Source organism: Ranitomeya variabilis, chromosome 2 (genome assembly GCF_051348905.1).
Source record: "Ranitomeya variabilis isolate aRanVar5 chromosome 2, aRanVar5.hap1, whole genome shotgun sequence".
In the NCBI taxonomy this organism is placed as follows: domain Eukaryota; kingdom Metazoa; phylum Chordata; class Amphibia; order Anura; family Dendrobatidae; genus Ranitomeya; species Ranitomeya variabilis.
The window spans coordinates 16,283,121-16,302,287 of NC_135233.1; the positions used below are offsets into that span (position 1 = coordinate 16,283,121).

At 41.6% G+C, this 19,167-nt stretch overlaps 1 protein-coding gene across 6 annotated transcripts in view; it reads left to right on the plus strand.

The window, feature by feature from the left end:
* Positions 1-19,167, plus strand: part of DAAM2 (dishevelled associated activator of morphogenesis 2) — a 281,131-nt gene that overhangs the window by 226,987 nt on the left and 34,977 nt on the right. For 5 of the 6 annotated variants that reach the window (XM_077282013.1, XM_077282017.1, XM_077282014.1 and 2 more), the window contains exons 15-17: positions 3,656-3,763; positions 13,498-13,527; positions 14,381-14,487. In XM_077282013.1, the coding sequence (XP_077138128.1) occupies positions 3,656-3,763; positions 13,498-13,527; positions 14,381-14,487 (245 nt within the window). The remainder of the gene's footprint in view (positions 1-3,655; positions 3,764-13,497; positions 13,528-14,380; positions 14,488-19,167) is intronic. The other variant, XM_077282018.1, reaches the window with a different exon arrangement.

Here is a 19,167-nt window from a genome sequence, read left to right on the forward strand (position 1 = left end):
TGATTTTTCAGTTGTTGAACCCAAAGAAAGCAAATTTTAGCCCAACATCTCCAAAACCAACAATAATGTTAGGAGGGGAAATGTATAAGCTACGGCTTCATGGACCCTCAGCACATATTAATAGGCTGGAACTTCGGCAAAAGTTTTGGCTTCTTCACAAATTCTGACACCTTCTACTCCACCAGTACAGAGTGCTGTACAAGAAGATAAAGCAGCCGCTACATAATAAAGACCCAGAGAAATGTATATAGGGGGCAGTATTATAGTAGTTATATTCTTGTATATAGGGGCAGTATTATAGTAGTTATATTCTTGTACATAGGCGCAGTATTATAGTAGTTATATTCTTGTACATAGGGGCAGTATTATAGTAGTTATATTCTTGTACATAGGGGCATTATTATAGTAGTTATATTCTTGTACATAGGGGGCAGTATTATAGTAGTTATATTCTTGTACATAGGGGCAGTATTATAGTAGTTATATTCTTGTACATAGGCGCAGTATTATAGTAGTTATATTCTTGTACATAGGAGCAGTATTATAGTAGTTATATTCTTGTACATAGGCGCAGTATTATAGTAGTTATATTCTTGTACATAGGAGCAGTATTATAGTAGTTATATTCTTGTACATAGGGGCAGTATTATAGTAGTTATATTCTTGTACATAGGCGCAGTATTATAGTAGTTATATTCTTGTACATAGGAGCAGTATTATAGTAGTTATATTCTTGTACATAGGAGCAGTATTATAGTAGTTATATTCTTGTACATAGGGGCAGTATTATAGTAGTTATATTCTTGTACATAGGAGCAGTATTATAGTAGTTATATTCTTGTACATAGGGGCAGTATTATAGTAGTTATATTCTTGTACACAGGGACAGTATTATAGTAGTTATATTCTTTTATATAGGAGCAGTATTATAGTAGTTATATTCTTGTACATAGGAGCAGTATTATAGTAGTTATATTCTTGTACATAGGAGGCAGTATTATAGTAGTTATATTCTTGTACATAGGGGCAGTATTATAGTAGTTATATTCTTGTATATAGGAGCAGTATTATAGTAGTCATATTCTTGTACATAGGGGCAGTATTACAGTAGTTATATTCTTGTACATAGGAGCAGTATTATAGTAGTTATATTCTTGTATATAGGAGCAGTATTATAGTAGTTATATTCTTGTACATAGGGGCAGTATTATAGTAGTTATATTCTTGTACATAGGAGCAGTATTATAGTAGTTATGTTCTTGTACATAGGAGCAGTATTATAGTAGTTATGTTCTTGTACATAGGAGCAGTATTATAGTAGTTATATTCTTGTACATAGGGGCAGTATTATAGTAGTTATATTCTTGTACATAGGGGCAGTATTATAGTAGTTATATTCTTGTACATAGGGGCAGTATTATAGTAGTTATATTCTTGTACATAGGGGCAGTATTATAGTAGTTATATTCTTGTACATAGGGGGCAGTATTATAGTAGATATATTCTTGTACATAGGGGGCAGTATTATAGTAGTTATATTCTTGTACATAGGAGCAGTATTATAGTAGTTATATTCCTGTACATAGGGGCAGTATTATAGTAGTTATATTCTTGTATATAGGGGCAGTATTATAGTAGTTATATTCTTGTACATAGGAGCAGTATTATAGTAGTTATATTCTTGTACATAGGAGCAGTATTATAGTAGTTATATTCTTGTACATAGGAGCAGTATTATAGTAGTTATATTCTTGTACATAGGAGCAGTATTATAGTAGTTATATTCTTGTACATAGGAGCAGTATTATAGTAGTTATATTCTTGTACATATTGGCAGTATTATGGTAGTTATATTCTTGTATATAGGGGCAGTATTATAGTAGTTATATTCTTGTACATAGGAGCAGTATTATAGTAGTTATATTCTTGTACATAGGAGCAGTATTATAGTAGTTATATTCTTGTACATATTGGCAGTATTATGGTAGTTATATTCTTGTATATAGGGGCAGTATTATAGTAGTTATATTCTTGTACATAGGGGCAGTATTATAGTAGTTATATTCTTGTACATAGGAGCAGTATTATAGTAGTTATATTCTTGTACATAGGAGCAGTATTATAGTAGTTATATTCTTGTACATAGGGGCAGTATTATAGTAGTTATATTCTTGTACATAGGGGCAGTATTATAGTAGTTATATTCTTGTACATAGGGGGCAGTATTATAGTAGATATATTCTTGTACATAGGGGCAGTATTATAGTAGTTATATTCTTGTATATAGGGGCAGTATTATAGTAGTTATATTCTTGTACATAGGAGCAGTATTATAGTAGTTATATTCTTGTACATAGGAGCAGTATTATAGTAGTTATATTCTTGTACATAGGAGCAGTATTATAGTAGTTATATTCTTGTACATAGGAGCAGTATTATAGTAGTTATATTCTTGTACATAGGAGCAGTATTATAGTAGTTATATTCTTGTATATAGGAGCAGTATTATAGTAGTTATATTCTTGTACATAGGAGCAGTATTATAGTAGTTATATTCTTGTATATAGGGGCAGTATTATAGTAGTTATATTCTTGTACATAGGAGCAGTATTATAGTAGTTATATTCTTGTACATATTGGCAGTATTATGGTAGTTATATTCTTGTATATAGGGGCAGTATTATAGTAGTTATATTCTTGTACATAGGAGCAGTATTATAGTAGTTATATTCTTGTACATAGGAGCAGTATTATAGTAGTTATATTCTTGTACATATTGGCAGTATTATGGTAGTTATATTCTTGTATATAGGGGCAGTATTATAGTAGTTATATTCTTGTACTTAGGAGCAGTATTATAGTAGTTATATTCTTGTACATAGGAGCAGTATTATAGTAGTTATATTCTTGTACATAGGGGCAGTATTATAGTAGTTATATTCTTGTACATAGGGGCAGTATTATAGTAGTTATATTCTTGTACATAGGGGCAGTATTATAGTAGATATATTCTTGTACATAGGAGCAGTATTATAGTAGTTATATTCTTGTACATAGGAGCAGTATTATAGTAGTTATATTCTTGTACATATTGGCAGTATTATGGTAGTTATATTCTTGTATATAGGGGCAGTATTATAGTAGTTATATTCTTGTACATAGGAGCAGTATTATAGTAGTTATATTCTTGTACATAGGAGCAGTATTATAGTAGTTATATTCTTGTACATATTGGCAGTATTATGGTAGTTATATTCTTGTATATAGGGGCAGTATTATAGTAGTTATATTCTTGTACTTAGGAGCAGTATTATAGTAGTTATATTCTTGTACATAGGAGCAGTATTATAGTAGTTATATTCTTGTACATATTGGCAGTATTATAGTAGTTATGTTCTTGTACATAGGGGCAGTATTATAGTAGCTATATTCTTGTACATATTGGCAGTATTATGGTAGTTATTGTAATTGGCTGAAGGTTGTTTAAATGTCTTCTTTCAAATATTTAATGCCATGTAGCAATAACTTTCAGTTATCGCTTTCTGTGGATATTTTTCTTTCATCCATATTTGGGATCATATTTTATGGTTATGGTCGTCTACTTGTGATATTGTCTGTCTTTGTAGTCATGTACATTTATTTTTTGTCTGTTTAGGACAAAATCAGTGGAACAGTCTGGAATGATATTGACGACATTCGAGCCTTTAAAACTTTGGATCTGGAAGAATTTGAAAGAATGTTCTCAGCTTATCAGAGGCACCAGGTAGGTCACATGATTCATGTTGGAGTGGTACAGAAAATGATGTTTTCCCTTTAAAGGGGATTTTTCACCAGTTTGACCATTTTAATCTGTCATGTAATAACTGCTGCTGAGCTGACTACAGCTGTTATTTTGTAATTTCTCCTCTCAGTTGTGGAGATATTTGCTTGTTAAGTTTAGGTTATAAATCATGACAAGTCCCAGAGGCTGTTACCAGACATTCTTCTCTGGGGGCGTGTACTTCTTCCCCTGTATGAGGTTGACCAATGATCAGCAGGCAGCAATATACAAGAGAATAAAGAGCACACCTCAACCATGACTAAGAACAGATTTCTCATTGTGAGACATGTAACAACAGACAGTCTGCTCTCCTCACTGATGTCTCTGCAGAGCTGCGTGTGATTACAAACACCTTCGATCTCACATCAGTCAGTGTGGATGCTGATACTTCAGAGCTAAGAATACTTTTTATCATAGAACTGCGGCTGCAAAGTGTGTTTGTAATGAGAGGAAGCTGATCTCAGCTGTTCACTTTACTATGCCCCCCCACACTGACTGCTGTGCGATAAAAGCTGAAGAAGTGATAGTATTGACCCTTATCTCTGCTCTTGGCGCTTGTAATCACACACAACTGTGCAGTGAGATCTGCGAGGACATCAGACTGTCTGTCATTACATGTCTCACACTGAGAAACCCTGTTCTAAGCTATTGTGGGGGGGTGTTATTTTTTCCCTTGCATGATCCTTTTTGCTTTTGATTGGTCAGCTTCATGCAGGGGGAGAAGCGCACACCCCCAGAGACAAATGTTTGGTAATATGCTTGTTGGGCTTATAATAATTAATAACCTAAACATTTCTAGCTATGAAAAGGAGAAATAAAAATAAAAGCTACATTTTACTCGGCTGTGCAGCCGCTATTCCACGATGTGACCAGTTTACTATGGTCAAACAGGTGAACGATCCTTTATTAAGGGAACCTGTCATGTCCCCAAGTGCTATTACCTAGATATTGAGTTACTCTGCAGATTACTAGCGTTCCAATGCTGACTGCCTGACTGTAAGCCCGACTACTTGGGGGAAGTTGACTTTATTCCTTCATGGAGCCTCCGGCTTTCAGTCATAGCGGTGACCGCAGCAGCTACAGTCATTGCTTGGCACATAGTGAGTGACGGCTGTAAGCACGGCCCAGCTCTTTGATTGACAGCTTTCTCTGCAGCACAAATATGCAGAGCGAGCTGTCGAAGTTCTGGAAAGTTCCCCCTTTATATTTGTGGATTTAGCAAGTAAAATGATGCCTGTAACTGTAGCTACACTTTACTGTCACGCAGAGGAAAACCTGTGGAAGAAAGTTTTTAGTTATGTGATTGTTGCTTCATGATGAGACCTAGAACCTTCACGCTTGTATCTCTTTTGCCTAATCCCTTTTTCTAGAATTAATCCTTCTTTCTATAAAAATAATCCTGGCCATAGACCTTTGCTTAAAATTGGCTGCTCCAAACTGAGAAACTGAATGTTACCTTTTTCCTTCTGTCTTCTGCTCTCAGAGTAATATTCGGGCATGATACTTTAATTTCCTTAAAAATGGCTCCAGATTGCTTTGCTTTTATTCCTTAAAAATTGAATAATCACAGGATAGTACGATGTATCACAGGACAGTACAATGTATCACAGGACAAAACAATGTATCACAGAACAATACAGTGTATCACAGGACGGAACAATGTATCACAGGACAGTACAATGTATCACAGGACAGTACGATGTATCACAGGACATTACAATGTATTAAAGGACAGTACGATGTATCACAGGACAGTACAATGTATCACAGGACAGTACGATGTATCACAGGACAGTACAATGTATCACAGGACAGTACGATGTATCACAGGACAAAACAATGTATCACAGAAAAATACAGTGTATCACAGGACGGAACAATGTATCACAGGACAGTACGATGTATCACAGGATGGAACAATGTATCACAGGACAGAACAATGTATCACAGAACAGTACAATGTATCACAGAACAGAACAATGTATCACAGTACGATGTATCATAGGACAGTACAATGTATCATAGGATAGTACGATGTATCACAGGACGGAACAATGTATCACAGGACAGTACGATGTATCACAGGACAGAACAATGTATCACAGAACAGTACGATGTATCAAAGGACAGTACAATGTATCACAGGACAGTACAATGTATCACTGGACGGAACAATGTATCACAGAACAGAACAATGTATCACAGGACAGTACGATGTATCACAGAACAGTACGATGTATCACAGGACAGTACGATGTATCACAGAACAGTACAATGTATCACAGAACAGAACAATGTATCACAGGACAGTACAATGTATCACAGGACAGTACAATGTATCACAGAACAGAACAATGTATCACAGGACAGTACAATGTATCACTGGACGGAACAATGTATCAAAGGACAGTACAATGTATCACAGGACAGTACAATGTATCACAGAACAGAACAATGTATCACAGGACAGTACGATGTATCACAGAACAGTACGATGTATCACAGGACAGTACGATGTATCACAGAACAGAACAATTTATCACAGAACAGTACGATGTATCAAAGGACAGTACAATGTATCACGGGACAGTACAATGTATCACTGGACGGAACAATGTATCACAGAACAGAACAATGTATCTCAGGACAGTACGATGTATCATAGAACAGAACAATGTATCACAGGACAGTACGATGTATCATAGGATAGTACAGTGTATCACAGGACCGTACAATGTATCACAGAACGGAACAATGTATCACAGGACAGTACAATGTATCACAGGACAGTACGATGTATCATAGGATAGTACAGTGTATCACAGGACCGTACAATGTATCACAGGACAGTACAATGTATCACAGGACAGTACAATGTATCACAGGACAGTACGATGTATCACAGAACAGAACAATTTATCACAGGACAGTACGATGTATCAAAGGACGGAACAATGTATCACAGGACAGTACAATGTATCACAGGATGGAACAATTATCACAGGACAGTACAATGTATCACAGGACGGAACAATGTATCTCAGGACAGTACAATGTATCACAGGACAGTACAATGTATCACAGGACAGTATAATGTATCACAGGACAAAACAATGTATCACAGAACAGTACAATGTATCATAGGACAGAACGATGTATCACAGGACAGTACAATGTATCACAGAACAGTACAATGTAGCACAGGACAGTACAATGAATGACAGGACGGAACAATGTATCACAGGACAGTACAATGTATCAGGACAATATGATGTATCACAGGACATAACGATGTATCACAGAACCGTGAGTGTTTAAACTAGGGAATGGGGGGGAGGGTATTCATTTTATAGGAGGGGAAGATAGTGCAGATAGAGACCTGGGCACAAATAAGGAACTTGGGGGTGGCGGTGGCATGGGGGGTGGGGTTAGAACAGTTAGTAATTTAAGAAAGAATAGAGGTACAGAGAGTAACATCAAGTGCATGTATACTAATGCCAGAAGCCTCGCCAACAAAATGGACGAATTAGAACTAATGTTGTTGGAGCATAATTATGACATGGTGGGGATATCTGAGACGTGGCTGGATGAGAGCCATGACTGGGCGGTTAACTTGCAGGGCTATAGTCTGTTCAGAAATGACCGTACAGATAAGTGAGGGGGAGGTGAGTGTCTGTATGTAAAATCTTCCTTAAAACCCATCCGGCGTGATAATATAGGTGAATCTAATGAAAATGTAGAGTCCCTGTGGGTGGAGATAAGGGGAGGGGAAAAAATAATAAATTACTGATAGGGGTTTGTTATAAATCTCCAAAACTAATGGAAGCAATGGAGAATATCCTCGTAAAGCAAATAGATGAAGCTGCGACTCAAGGAGAAGTCATTATTATGGGGGACTTCAACTACCCTGAAATAGATTGGGGAACAGAAACCTGCAGTTCCAGCAAAGGTAATCGGTTTTTGACAACTATGAGAGACAATTACCTTTCACAACTGGTTCAGGACCCAACAAGGAGGGGGGCACTGCTAGACCTAATATTAACCAACAGGCCAGACCGCATATCAAATATAAGGGTTGGGGGTCACTTGGGGAATAGTGATCACAAAATAATAAGTTTTCATGTAACCTTTAATAAGATGGGTAGTAGGGGGGTGACAAGGACACTAAACTTCAGGAGGGCAAATTTCCAACGGATGAGAGAGGATCTTGGTGCAATTAACTGGGACTATATCCTGAGACATAAAAATACACAAAGAAAATGGGAGACATTTATTAGCATCCTGGATAGGACCTGTGCACAGTATATACCGTATGGGAATAAACATACTAGAAATAGGAGGAAACCAATATGGCTAAATAGAGCTGTAAGGGGCGCAATAAGGGACAAAAAGAAAGCATTTAGAGAATTAAAGGAAGTAGGTAGTGATGAGGCATTAAATAAATACAGAAAATTAAATAAATTCTGTAAAAAGCAAATCAAGGCAGCAAAGATTGAGACAGAGAGACTCATTGCCAGAGAGAGCAAAAATAATCCCAAAATATTCTTTAACTATATAAATAGTAAGAAACTAAAAAATGACAGTGTTGGCCCCCTTAAAAATAGTCTGGGTGAAATGGTGGATGAGGATGAGGAAAAAGCCAATATGCTAAATGACTTTTTTTCATCAGTATTTACAAAAGAAAATCCCATGGCAGCCAATATGACTAGTGATAAAAATTCCCCATTAAATGTCACCTGCTTAACCCAGCAGGAAGTACAGCGGCGTCTAAAAATAACTAAAATTGATAAATCTCCGGGCCCGGATGGGATCCACCCCCGAGTACTGCAGGAACTAAGTACAGTCATTGATAGACCATTATTTTTAATCTTTAAAGACTCCATAATAACAGGGTCTGTACCACAGGACTGGCGTATAGCAAATGTGGTGCCAATATTCAAAAAGGGGACAAAAACTGAACTCGGAAATTATAGGCCAGTAAGCTTAACCTCTACTGTGGGTAAAATCCTGGAGGGCATTCTAAGGGATGCTATACTGGAGTATCTGAAGAGGAATAGCCTCATGACCCAGTATCAGCACGGGTTTACTAGGGACCGATCATGTCAGACTAATCTGATCAGCTTCTATGAAGAGGTAAGTTCCGGACTGGACCAAGGGAACCCAGTAGATGTAGTGTATATGGACTTTTCCAAAGCTTTTGATACGGTGCCACACAAAAGGTTGTTACATAAAATGAGAGTAATGGGGATAGGGGAAAATATGTGTAAGTGGGTTGAGAGCTGGCTCAGGGATAGGAAACAAAGGGTGGTTATTAATGGAGCACATAGGCAATAATATACTTGGCACTCAGGAGAATTTTGTGGTGAAGTAAAACATGATTTATTCAGTGCATCCAGTTCAACATGAACGTTTTCGGTCCCAACATAGGACCTTCATCAGACAGGATTTTTGAACACTGGACTACACAACGTGTCTGAATGGGCCCACACGTGGTTCTAATATCAGACCGGGTCCAGGAGGTGTAGTACGGCCTTAAGCAGAAAAAATGAGGAAGCGCTGTGGACAGGCGAGATACTCGCTGATGTGGGGAGCGCTGGTGCTGCTACGATTCGAAAGCGCCGTGCTGCAGGGAGCCCTCCCGGAGAAGCTTCTCCGGGAGGGCTCCCTGCAGCACGGCGCTTTCGAATCGTAGCAGCACCAGCGCTCCCCACATCAGCGAGTATCTCGCCTGTCCACAGCGCTTCCTCATTTTTTCTGCTTAAGGCCGTACTACACCTCCTGGACCCGGTCTGATATTAGAACCACGTGTGGGCCCATTCAGACACGTTGTGTAGTCCAGTGTTCAAAAATCCTGTCTGATGAAGGTCCTATGTTGGGACCGAAAACGTTCATGTTGAACTGGATGCACTGAATAAATCATGTTTTACTTCACCACAAAATTCTCCTGAGTGCCAAGTATATTATTGCCTATGTACCACGGGTTGGATACCTAACTTGAGCACCTCCCAGATACCCAGAGTGCCGTGCTTTACTACACTATATATTAATGGAGCACACTCGGACTGGGTCACGGTTAGCAGTGGGGTACCACAGGGGTCAGTATTGGGCCCTCTTCTTTTTAACATATTTATTAATGACCTTGTAGGGGGCATTCAGAGTAGAATTTCAATATTTGCAGATGACACTAAACTCTGCAGGGTAATCAATACAGGGGAGGACAATTTTATATTACAGGATGATTTATGTAAACTAGAAGCTTGGGCTGATAAATGGCAAATGAGCTTTAATGGGGATAAATGTAAGGTCATGCACTTGGGTAGAAGTAATAAGATGTATAACTATATGCTTAATTCTAAAACTCTGGGCAAAACCGTCAATGAAAAAGACCTGGGTGTATGGGTGGATGACAGACTCATATTCAGTGGCCAGTGTCAGGCAGCTGCTACAAAGGCAAATAAAATAATGGGATGCATTAAAAGAGGCATAGATGCTCATGAGGAGAACATAATTTTACCTCTATACAAGTCACTAGTTCGACCACACTTAGAATACTGTGCACAGTTCTGGTCTCCGGTGTATAAGAAAGACATAGCTGAACTGGAGCGGGTGCAGAGAAGAGCGACCAAGGTTATTAGAGGACTGGGGGGTCTGCAATACCAAGATAGGTTATTACACTTGGGGCTATTTAGTTTGGAAAAACGAAGACTAAGGGGTGATCTTATTTTAATGTATAAATATATGAGGGGACAGTACAAAGACCTTTCTGGTGATCTTTTTAATCACAGACCGGTGACAGGGACAAGGGGGCATCCTCTACGTCTGGAGGAAAGAAGGTTTAAGCATAATAACAGACGCGGATTCTTTACTGTAAGAGCAGTGAGACTATGGAACTCTCTGCCGTATGATGTTGTAATGAGTGATTCATTACTTAAATTTAAGAGGGGACTGGATACCTTTCTGGAAAAGTATAATATTACAGGGTATGTATACTAGATTCCTTGATAAGGCGTTGATCCAGGGAACTAGTCTGATTGCCGTATGTGGAGTCGGGAAGGAATTTTTTTCCCCATGGTGGAGTTACTCTTTGCCACATGGTTTTTTTTTGCCTTCCCCTGGATCAACATGTTAGGGCATGTTAGGTTAGGCTATGGGTTGAACTAGATGGACTTACAGTCTTCCTTCAACCTTAATAACTATGTAACTATGTAACTATGTACAATGTATCACAGGACAGTAGAATGTATCACAGGACAGGACAATGTATCATAGGACAGAACGATGTATCACAGAACAGAACAATGTATCACAGAACAGAACAATGTATCACAGAACAGTACAATGTATCACAGGACAGGACAATGTATCACAGGACAGTACAATGTATCACAGGACAGTACGATGTATCACAGGACAGTACAATGTATCACAGGACAGTACAATGTATCACAGGACAGTACGATGTATCACAGGAGAGTACAATGTATCACAGAACAGTACAATGTATCAGAGGACAATATGATGTATCACAGGACATAACGATGTATCACAGAACCGTACAATGTATCACAGGACCGAACGATGTATCACAAGACAGTACAATGTATCACAGGACAGTACAATGTATCACAGAACAGTACAATGTATCAGAGGACAATATGATGTATCACAGGACGGAACAATGTATCACAGGACAGTACAATGTATCACGACAGTACGATGTGTCACAGGACAGTACGATGTGTCACAGGACAGTACAATGTATCACAGGACAGTACAATATATCAGAGGACAATATGATGTATCACAGAACATAAAGATGTATTACAGAACCGTACAATGTATCACAGAAAAGAACAATGTATCACAGGACAGTAGAGTGTATCACAGGAAAGGACAATGTATCACAGGACAGGACAATGTATCACAGGACAGGACAATGTATCACAGGACAGTACAATGTATCACAGGACAATGCAGTGTATCACAGGACAGTAGAGTTTATCACAGGACAGTACAATATATCACAGGACAGTACAATGTATCACAGAAAAGAACAATGTATCACAGAACAGTACAGTGTATCACAGAATAGTACAATGTATCACAGGACAGTACAATGTATCACAGAAAAGAACAATGTATCACAGAACAGTACAATGTATCACAGGACAGTACAATGTATCACAGAACAGTGTTGTCACGGATCCCACCGTGCTGCCAACAATAGGTCACGGATCCCAACAATATGTCAGGGATCCCAGCGAGGATACCTTTATCGTCCCTACTATTCATACCAATTTGTCACGAACCAGGGTTGTTTGGTTGCCTCTGGTTCCTTCTGAAGGGGATTTATCTATATCGCACTTCCCAGTTCCGGTTTGGAACCTGCAGCTGTCTGGCGCCCCCCTTACCCTCAGGTCAGACTAGGTACTGCACCTAGGGTATTAAGTCGCTAGAAAGGCTGCCTGCTATGTACTGGCTATTGGGCACACTGCAGCGAGGGCAATATAACTACTCCCACAAAGGCGGGAACAATATCAATATAATAATATTTTTAGTAATGCTGCCGTCGCTACATAGCCTCCCCAATCGCAGAGAACAAAGTCGCTGCCACCAGCTCCGATATCCTAAGGATTAACGAGTCCGGAGCCAACTCAAATCAGTAGCGTAATTCACTTCAGAGGAAATGACAGTTCGTTTATAGAGCAAGGAGAGACAAGTTAGTAAATTGTATATTTTACTCCACAAAAAGGTAGGCAGTGTTTACAAAGTATAAAATATATTATAAAGAAGACAAAATCATATGTACATTGCAATTACAAATAAAAAAAGGATTAACATTGAATAGAACACTTACAGGTCGTTCAGATCATTTCATCTCCTGGTCGCCCATGTGCTCAAGAAATACATCAAGATGCATAAGGACAACTTTGAAGAGCTGTTGCTAGCTCGCTTCCTGGACCAACACTCACTCCCAACTCAGCAGGGGTAAAGATATGCCCTCTGGTTGTGACATCACTGAGTGGGCTGAGTAATGACATGCACTCCTCGTTCTACTATTTACGTTTTTGAGTCACCAAAGACATTCCTTGGGTTGGTAAGGGAAGGGGGAATGAGTGGCTTTATGGGATTGGTCTTCTGCCGTTACAAGCCATAAACTGCTCACACATTGGTATCAAGTTGCACAGAGTATCTGCCATAGGGCTTTGTTTGTTGTATGAGCGAAAGGGGGATCGAAACTGCAGTGTGTCTGGAAGCCATGTAACCTACTGAAACTAAACTCGCAATATGACATTTTTACATTATCGTGACAAGTGTGATGTATCACAGAACATGTATCACAGGACAGTACAGTGTATAACAGGACAGTACAGTGTATAACAGGACAGTACAGTGTATAACAGGACAGTACGATGTATCACAGGACAATAAAATGTATCACAGAACAGTACAATGTATCACAGGACAGTACAATGTATCACAGGACAATACAATGTATCACAGTATGGCATTATTTGTAAATATGTCATGTTTACATACAATACTTGCAGATTTTGTGTAGGATCTCAGCGATCTCCCGGGATTTGGGAACTGCAGCTGCTTTTTGCATAATGATGGTACCCTGTATTTCTAATCTGTGGCGTCTCCTTCTCTCTTACCTGTGCTGGGCTGTCTAGGACCTGCTAACTAACACTTCTCTGAAACAGGTGAGTGGCGTCTCTGGATTTTCTTTTGTATGCGATCTCCTGTCATCATTCGTTATGATATTACCTCTGCTCATAGTATGGCTGTTTTCTTAGCTCCTTTTGCTTTTCCTTAATGTCTAGTATGGGGGCAGATCCCTTACTGTGAACTATTTGTTTTTTTTTCCGGGTTTTCTCTGCACAGTAGCATTTGGCTTCTCGGTTAGGAGCTGTGTCCCTGCGCTGTGGATGGCCGGATGCTGCTGTACAGGGAAACATGGAAGAAGCTGCAGCCATTAAATCTTAGGATTGGCTACGGTGCCAGACGTCAGGTCCTAATAATGTGTCATCACTATCTAAAATAGGTGTATCCCTTTAAATGTCTATATTTATTAAATAGAATAAATGCGGCTGTGCCTGGTCCTGCGGCTCAGCTACATTCACTTGTATTGGGCTGTCAGGATCTGGGACCACAACCTCCATAAGGATAAACTCCTCCTCACTTATATTTATAGAAATTCCTACTAAACTTTGTTTCTGACGGAGCCCTTTAATTGCTGACTGCTGCGGCTGCTTTACTAGGGATCTACCGCAATATGCTGGTCCCGTGTGAAGAACAGATGAGAGGAAGGGGCCATACTGAACGATAAAGACGTTATATAGAATATGCCCAATGCAGATCCATTGTGATTGATACTTGGTAACCAGCCCATTTGCTGTTTGAATTATTTTACCCCCAATAGATCTACAGCTGCTGATCCCTCCTGATAGTGAGAGAGTAAAAATAGAAAGCGATCAGAAGGGGGATCATAAATCACCACCTCTATTTCTTATACCTGTTTCCAGATTTTACATTTTTCGATGTTTCTCCTCACAGAAAGAAGTAGATTCTATGGAGGATCTGTACCTATCTACCCGCAAAGTGAAGGAGCTGTCAGTGATCGACGGGCGCAGGGCTCAGAACTGTGTCATTCTGCTCTCCAAGTAAGTTGTACGATCCCTGCCCCATCACACGATCCCAGCCCTTATCACATGATCTCTGCCTCCATCACACGATCCCTGCCTCCATCACACGATCCCTGCCTCCATCACACGATCCCTTCCTCCATCACACGATCCCTGCCCTAGTCACATGATCTCTGCCCCATCACATGATCCCTGCCTCCATCACACAATCCCTTCTTCCATCACATGATCCCTGCCTACATCACATGATCCCTGCCTCCATCACACGATCCCTGCCTCCATCACACGATCCCTGCCTCCATCACACGATCCCTTCCTCCATCACACGATCCCTGCCCTTATCACACAATACCTGCCCTTATCACATGATCTCTGCCCCATAGCATGATCCCTGCCCTCATCACATGATCTCTGCCTCCATCACATGATCCCTTCTTCCATCACATGATCCCTGCCTACATCACATGATCCCTGCCTCCATCACACGATCCCTGCCTCCATCACACGATCCCTGCCTCCATCACACGATCCCTTCCTCCATCACACGATCCCTGCCCTAGTCACATGATCTCTGCCCCATCACATGATCCCTGCCTCCATCACACAATCCCTTCTTCCATCACATGATCCCTGCCTACATCACATGATCCCTGCCTCCCTCACACGATCCCTGCCTCCATCACACGATCCCTGCCTCCATCACACGATCCCTGCCTCCATCACATGATGTCTGCCCCATCACATGATCCCTGCCTCCATCACACGATCCATTCCTCCATCACACGATCTCTGCCCAATCACATAATCTCTGCCACATCACACGATCCCTGCCTCCATCACATGATCCCTGCCTCCATCACACGATCCCTGCCTCCATCACACGATCCCTGCCTCCATCACACGATCCCTGCCTCCATCACACGATCCCTGCCTCCATCACATGATCCCTGCCTCCATCACACGATTCCTGCCTCCATCACACGATTCCTGCCTCCATCACACGATCCTTGCCTCCATCACACGATCCCTGCCTCCATCACACGATCCCTGCCTCCATCACACGATCCCTTCCTCCATCACGTGATCTCTGCCCCATCACACGATCCCTGCCTCCATCACACGATCCCTGCCCTCATCACTCGATCCTTACCCTTCATATGATCTCTGCCCTTATCATAAGATTCCTGCCCACATCGAATACAACTTGGTAACTGCAACAATGTATCGTCCTTTATATTGACATAACCCGGATGAATAAAGGTATTGAAGACCTCAGGCGATGCTACGTCCAAGTGAGGCCGTCCAGTGTTCTAGCCTCGGGAGTGGTTTTGATCCTGGTAGTAATATGGCTAATTAGTTGGTATTGTATTGGGGAATTCTGATGTTATAGTGAGGTGTTGTATTCGTTATCCTCCGTGGGGAGCGGATACAGGGAGCACCTCCGGATCTGGAGGACCCAGCAGGTCATTGACTGTAATAGGCTCAGTGTAATACTTCATCTCCCCTCTGCGGGTGCTATAGGGAAACTGATCACTTGCTGGTGAGTTCTCCCACAGACGGCAGCTGATCACTGTCTGCCCCACTGCTCGTAGTTTTCTTGACCTCACTGTGCCTCCCTACAGAGTCCATGGTGGTACCCAATTGCTTTTCGCGGTCATTAGTAATGTATTCATGGCTTCCATGGCCGGATGTCTGATAGTAGCAGCAGATTTACTCCTGTCTTCTTTTCGCCAATCTCTGTTTATCTGTGTGTGAAATATCAGTGAGGATGGAGAGAAATCTCTTTCAGATGCCGCAATCAGCTGCTCCGGAGAGAAATGGCCGGACGTAATAATGAAAAGCAGCGGGGGCTTCTGGATGCAGCAAATTCCCAGGGATCACTTAAAGGAGTTTTCCACTTTAAGGAAAGTGGACCCCAAACACTCTTATGTACCAATAATACCAAACTGCGCAGGTGCTCACCCTCCCGATCCAGTGCCGGCTTCCTGCCACTGCATGCGCCTCCATACTTTTACAGCAACAGTGATGTCACATTGGAGGCGCATCACTACTGCAGCCAATCACTGAGCTCAGGGGCATGTGCTTTCTACCTCGGCCATGCTGCTGAGTTCAGTGATTGGCTGCAGTGGTGATGTCAGCAGTCAAGGTGACATCACCACTGCAGCACAAACATAGATACCGAGCAGCAGGGGCAAACCGCAGCAGACATCCCGCCATGAAAGGCATGAATATATTACTGCGGTCCGCGAAAAGCAATTAGCTACCACCATGGACTCTATAAGGAGGCCCCCTTTAAAGCAAAGCGACCACTAAAGGCTTTAATTTCTCCATTATTCTTCGAGGCATGTGTTACATTATAATTAATATCTGCAAAAGTGTCTCCTTATAGTAACAATGCTGCTTAAAGTAACAATAACGCCCAACTGACCCTTTCAAAACAAACAAAGTCCCCCCAAAAAACTAATAATCTTACTTGGGGCTTCCATTCAATCTAGTAATGTTTCCTGAGTGCCCCCTGTAAAATAAATAATATCCCGAGTGCCCCCCATTCAAAACTAATAATGTCACCTGAGTGCCCCCGTCAAACTAATAATGTCACCTGAGTGCCCCCTGCTGTACTAATAATGTCCTCTGAGTGCCCCTTTAAAGCTAATAATGTCCCGAGTGTCCCCTATAAAACTAATAGTGTCCCCTGAGTGCCCCCCGTAAAGCTAAAAATGCCACCTGAGTGCCCCCATTCAAAAGTAATATCCCTGAGTGCCACCTATAAAGCTAATAATGCCCCCTGAGTGCCCCCAATCAAAACTAATAATGTCCCCTGAGTGCCCCCTGTACAACAAAAAATGTCCCCCGAGCCACCTTGTAAAACTAATGTCACCTGAGTGCCCCCTATTCAAAGCTAATAATGTCCCCTGAGTGCCACCTGTAAAACTAATAATGTCACCTGAGTACCACCTGTAAAAATAAATGGTTTCCTGAGTGCCCCCCATTCAAAATTAATAATGTCCCCTGAGTGCCCCCTGTAAACTAATGTCCCCTGAGTGCCCCCTGTAAAACTAATAATGTCTCCTGAATGCCCCCTGTAAAACTAATAATGTCCCCTGAGTGCCCCCTGTACAACTAATAATGTCCCGAGTGCCCCCTGTATAACTAATAATGTCCCCTGAGTGCCCCCTGTAAAACTAATAATGTCCCCTGAGTGCCCTCTGTAAAACTAATAATGTCCCCTGAGTGCCCCCTGTAAAACTAATAATGTCCCCTGAGTGCCCCCTGTACAACTAATAATGTCCCCTGAGTGCCCCCTGTAAAACTAATAATGTCCCCTGAGTGCCCCCTGTACAACTAATAATGACCCCTGATTGCCCCCTGTACAACTAATAATGTCCCCTGAGTGCCCCCTGTATAACTACTAATGTCCCCTGAGTGCCCCCTGTACAACTAATAATGTCCCCTGATTGCCCTCTGTAAAACTAATAATGTCCCCTGAGTGCCCCCTGTACAACTAATAATGTCCCCTGAGTGCCCCCTGTATAACTAATAATGTCCCCTGAGTGCCCCCTGTAAACCTAATAATGTCCCCTGATTGCCCCCTGTATAGCTAATAATGTCCCCTGAGTGCCCCCTGTACAAATAATATTGTCCCCTGATTGCCCCCTGTATAACTAATAATGTCCCCTGATTGCCCCCTGTACAACTAGTAATGTCCCCTGATTGCACCCTGTATAACTAATAATGTCCCCTGAGTGCCCCCTGTACAACTAATAATGACCCCTGATTGCCCCCTGTACAACTAATAATGTCCCCTGAGTGCCCCCTGTATAACTACTAATGTCCCCTGAGTGCCCCCTGTACAACTAATAATGTCCCCTGATTGCCCTCTGTAAAACTAATAATGTCCCCTGAGTGCCCCCTGTACAACTAATAATGTCCCCTGAGTGCCCCCTGTATAACTAATAATGTCCCCTGAGTGCCCCCTGTAAACCTAATAATGTCCCCTGATTGCCCCCTGTATAGCTAATAATGTCCCCTGAGTGCCCCCTGTACAAATAATATTGTCCCCTGATTGCCCCCTGTATAACTAATAATGTCCCCTGATTGCACCCTATACAACTAGTAATGTCCCCTGATTGCACCCTGTATAACTAATAATGTCCCCTGAATGCCCCCTTTAATTCTAATAGTGACCCCTGATTGCCCCCTGACCCCTGAGTTCCCCTCTATAACGCCTGCTATGTCCTGGGAGCCGCGCCATGTGTGACTTGTGTAATTCTCTGTCCAGCAGGCGGCGCTGCACAGTGATGTCAGTGCCGCTCGCGCCCGGTCGCTGAGGTTTCCTTGGCTGTGGCGCTGCGGCTCTATGAGTAGGAGATACTGGATGTGGCGCATCTTGCTCCGCGGCTCAGTAGTCCTGCCGTGCAGAGCGCAGTGGTGGCCGCATTAGGCGCCATTTTTCTGTTTTTCTTCCCGTGATTCGCTATCTGCCGCTCTCAGTCGTCATTGGAAAAATACGAGAAATGTCTGGAATGTAACGTGACAAAAATATCAGAAAAGCCGCTCGTCAGATTACTGGGACGTTGGCCTCTCGTCCGGCGCCGCTCCAGCGGGGGGATGATTCTACGTGCGGATCCTCCGGCGAGTCCCGGGCACTGCTGATACCGCAGGCGCTCACCATCGGAGGACAGGGGGTCGGACACTCTT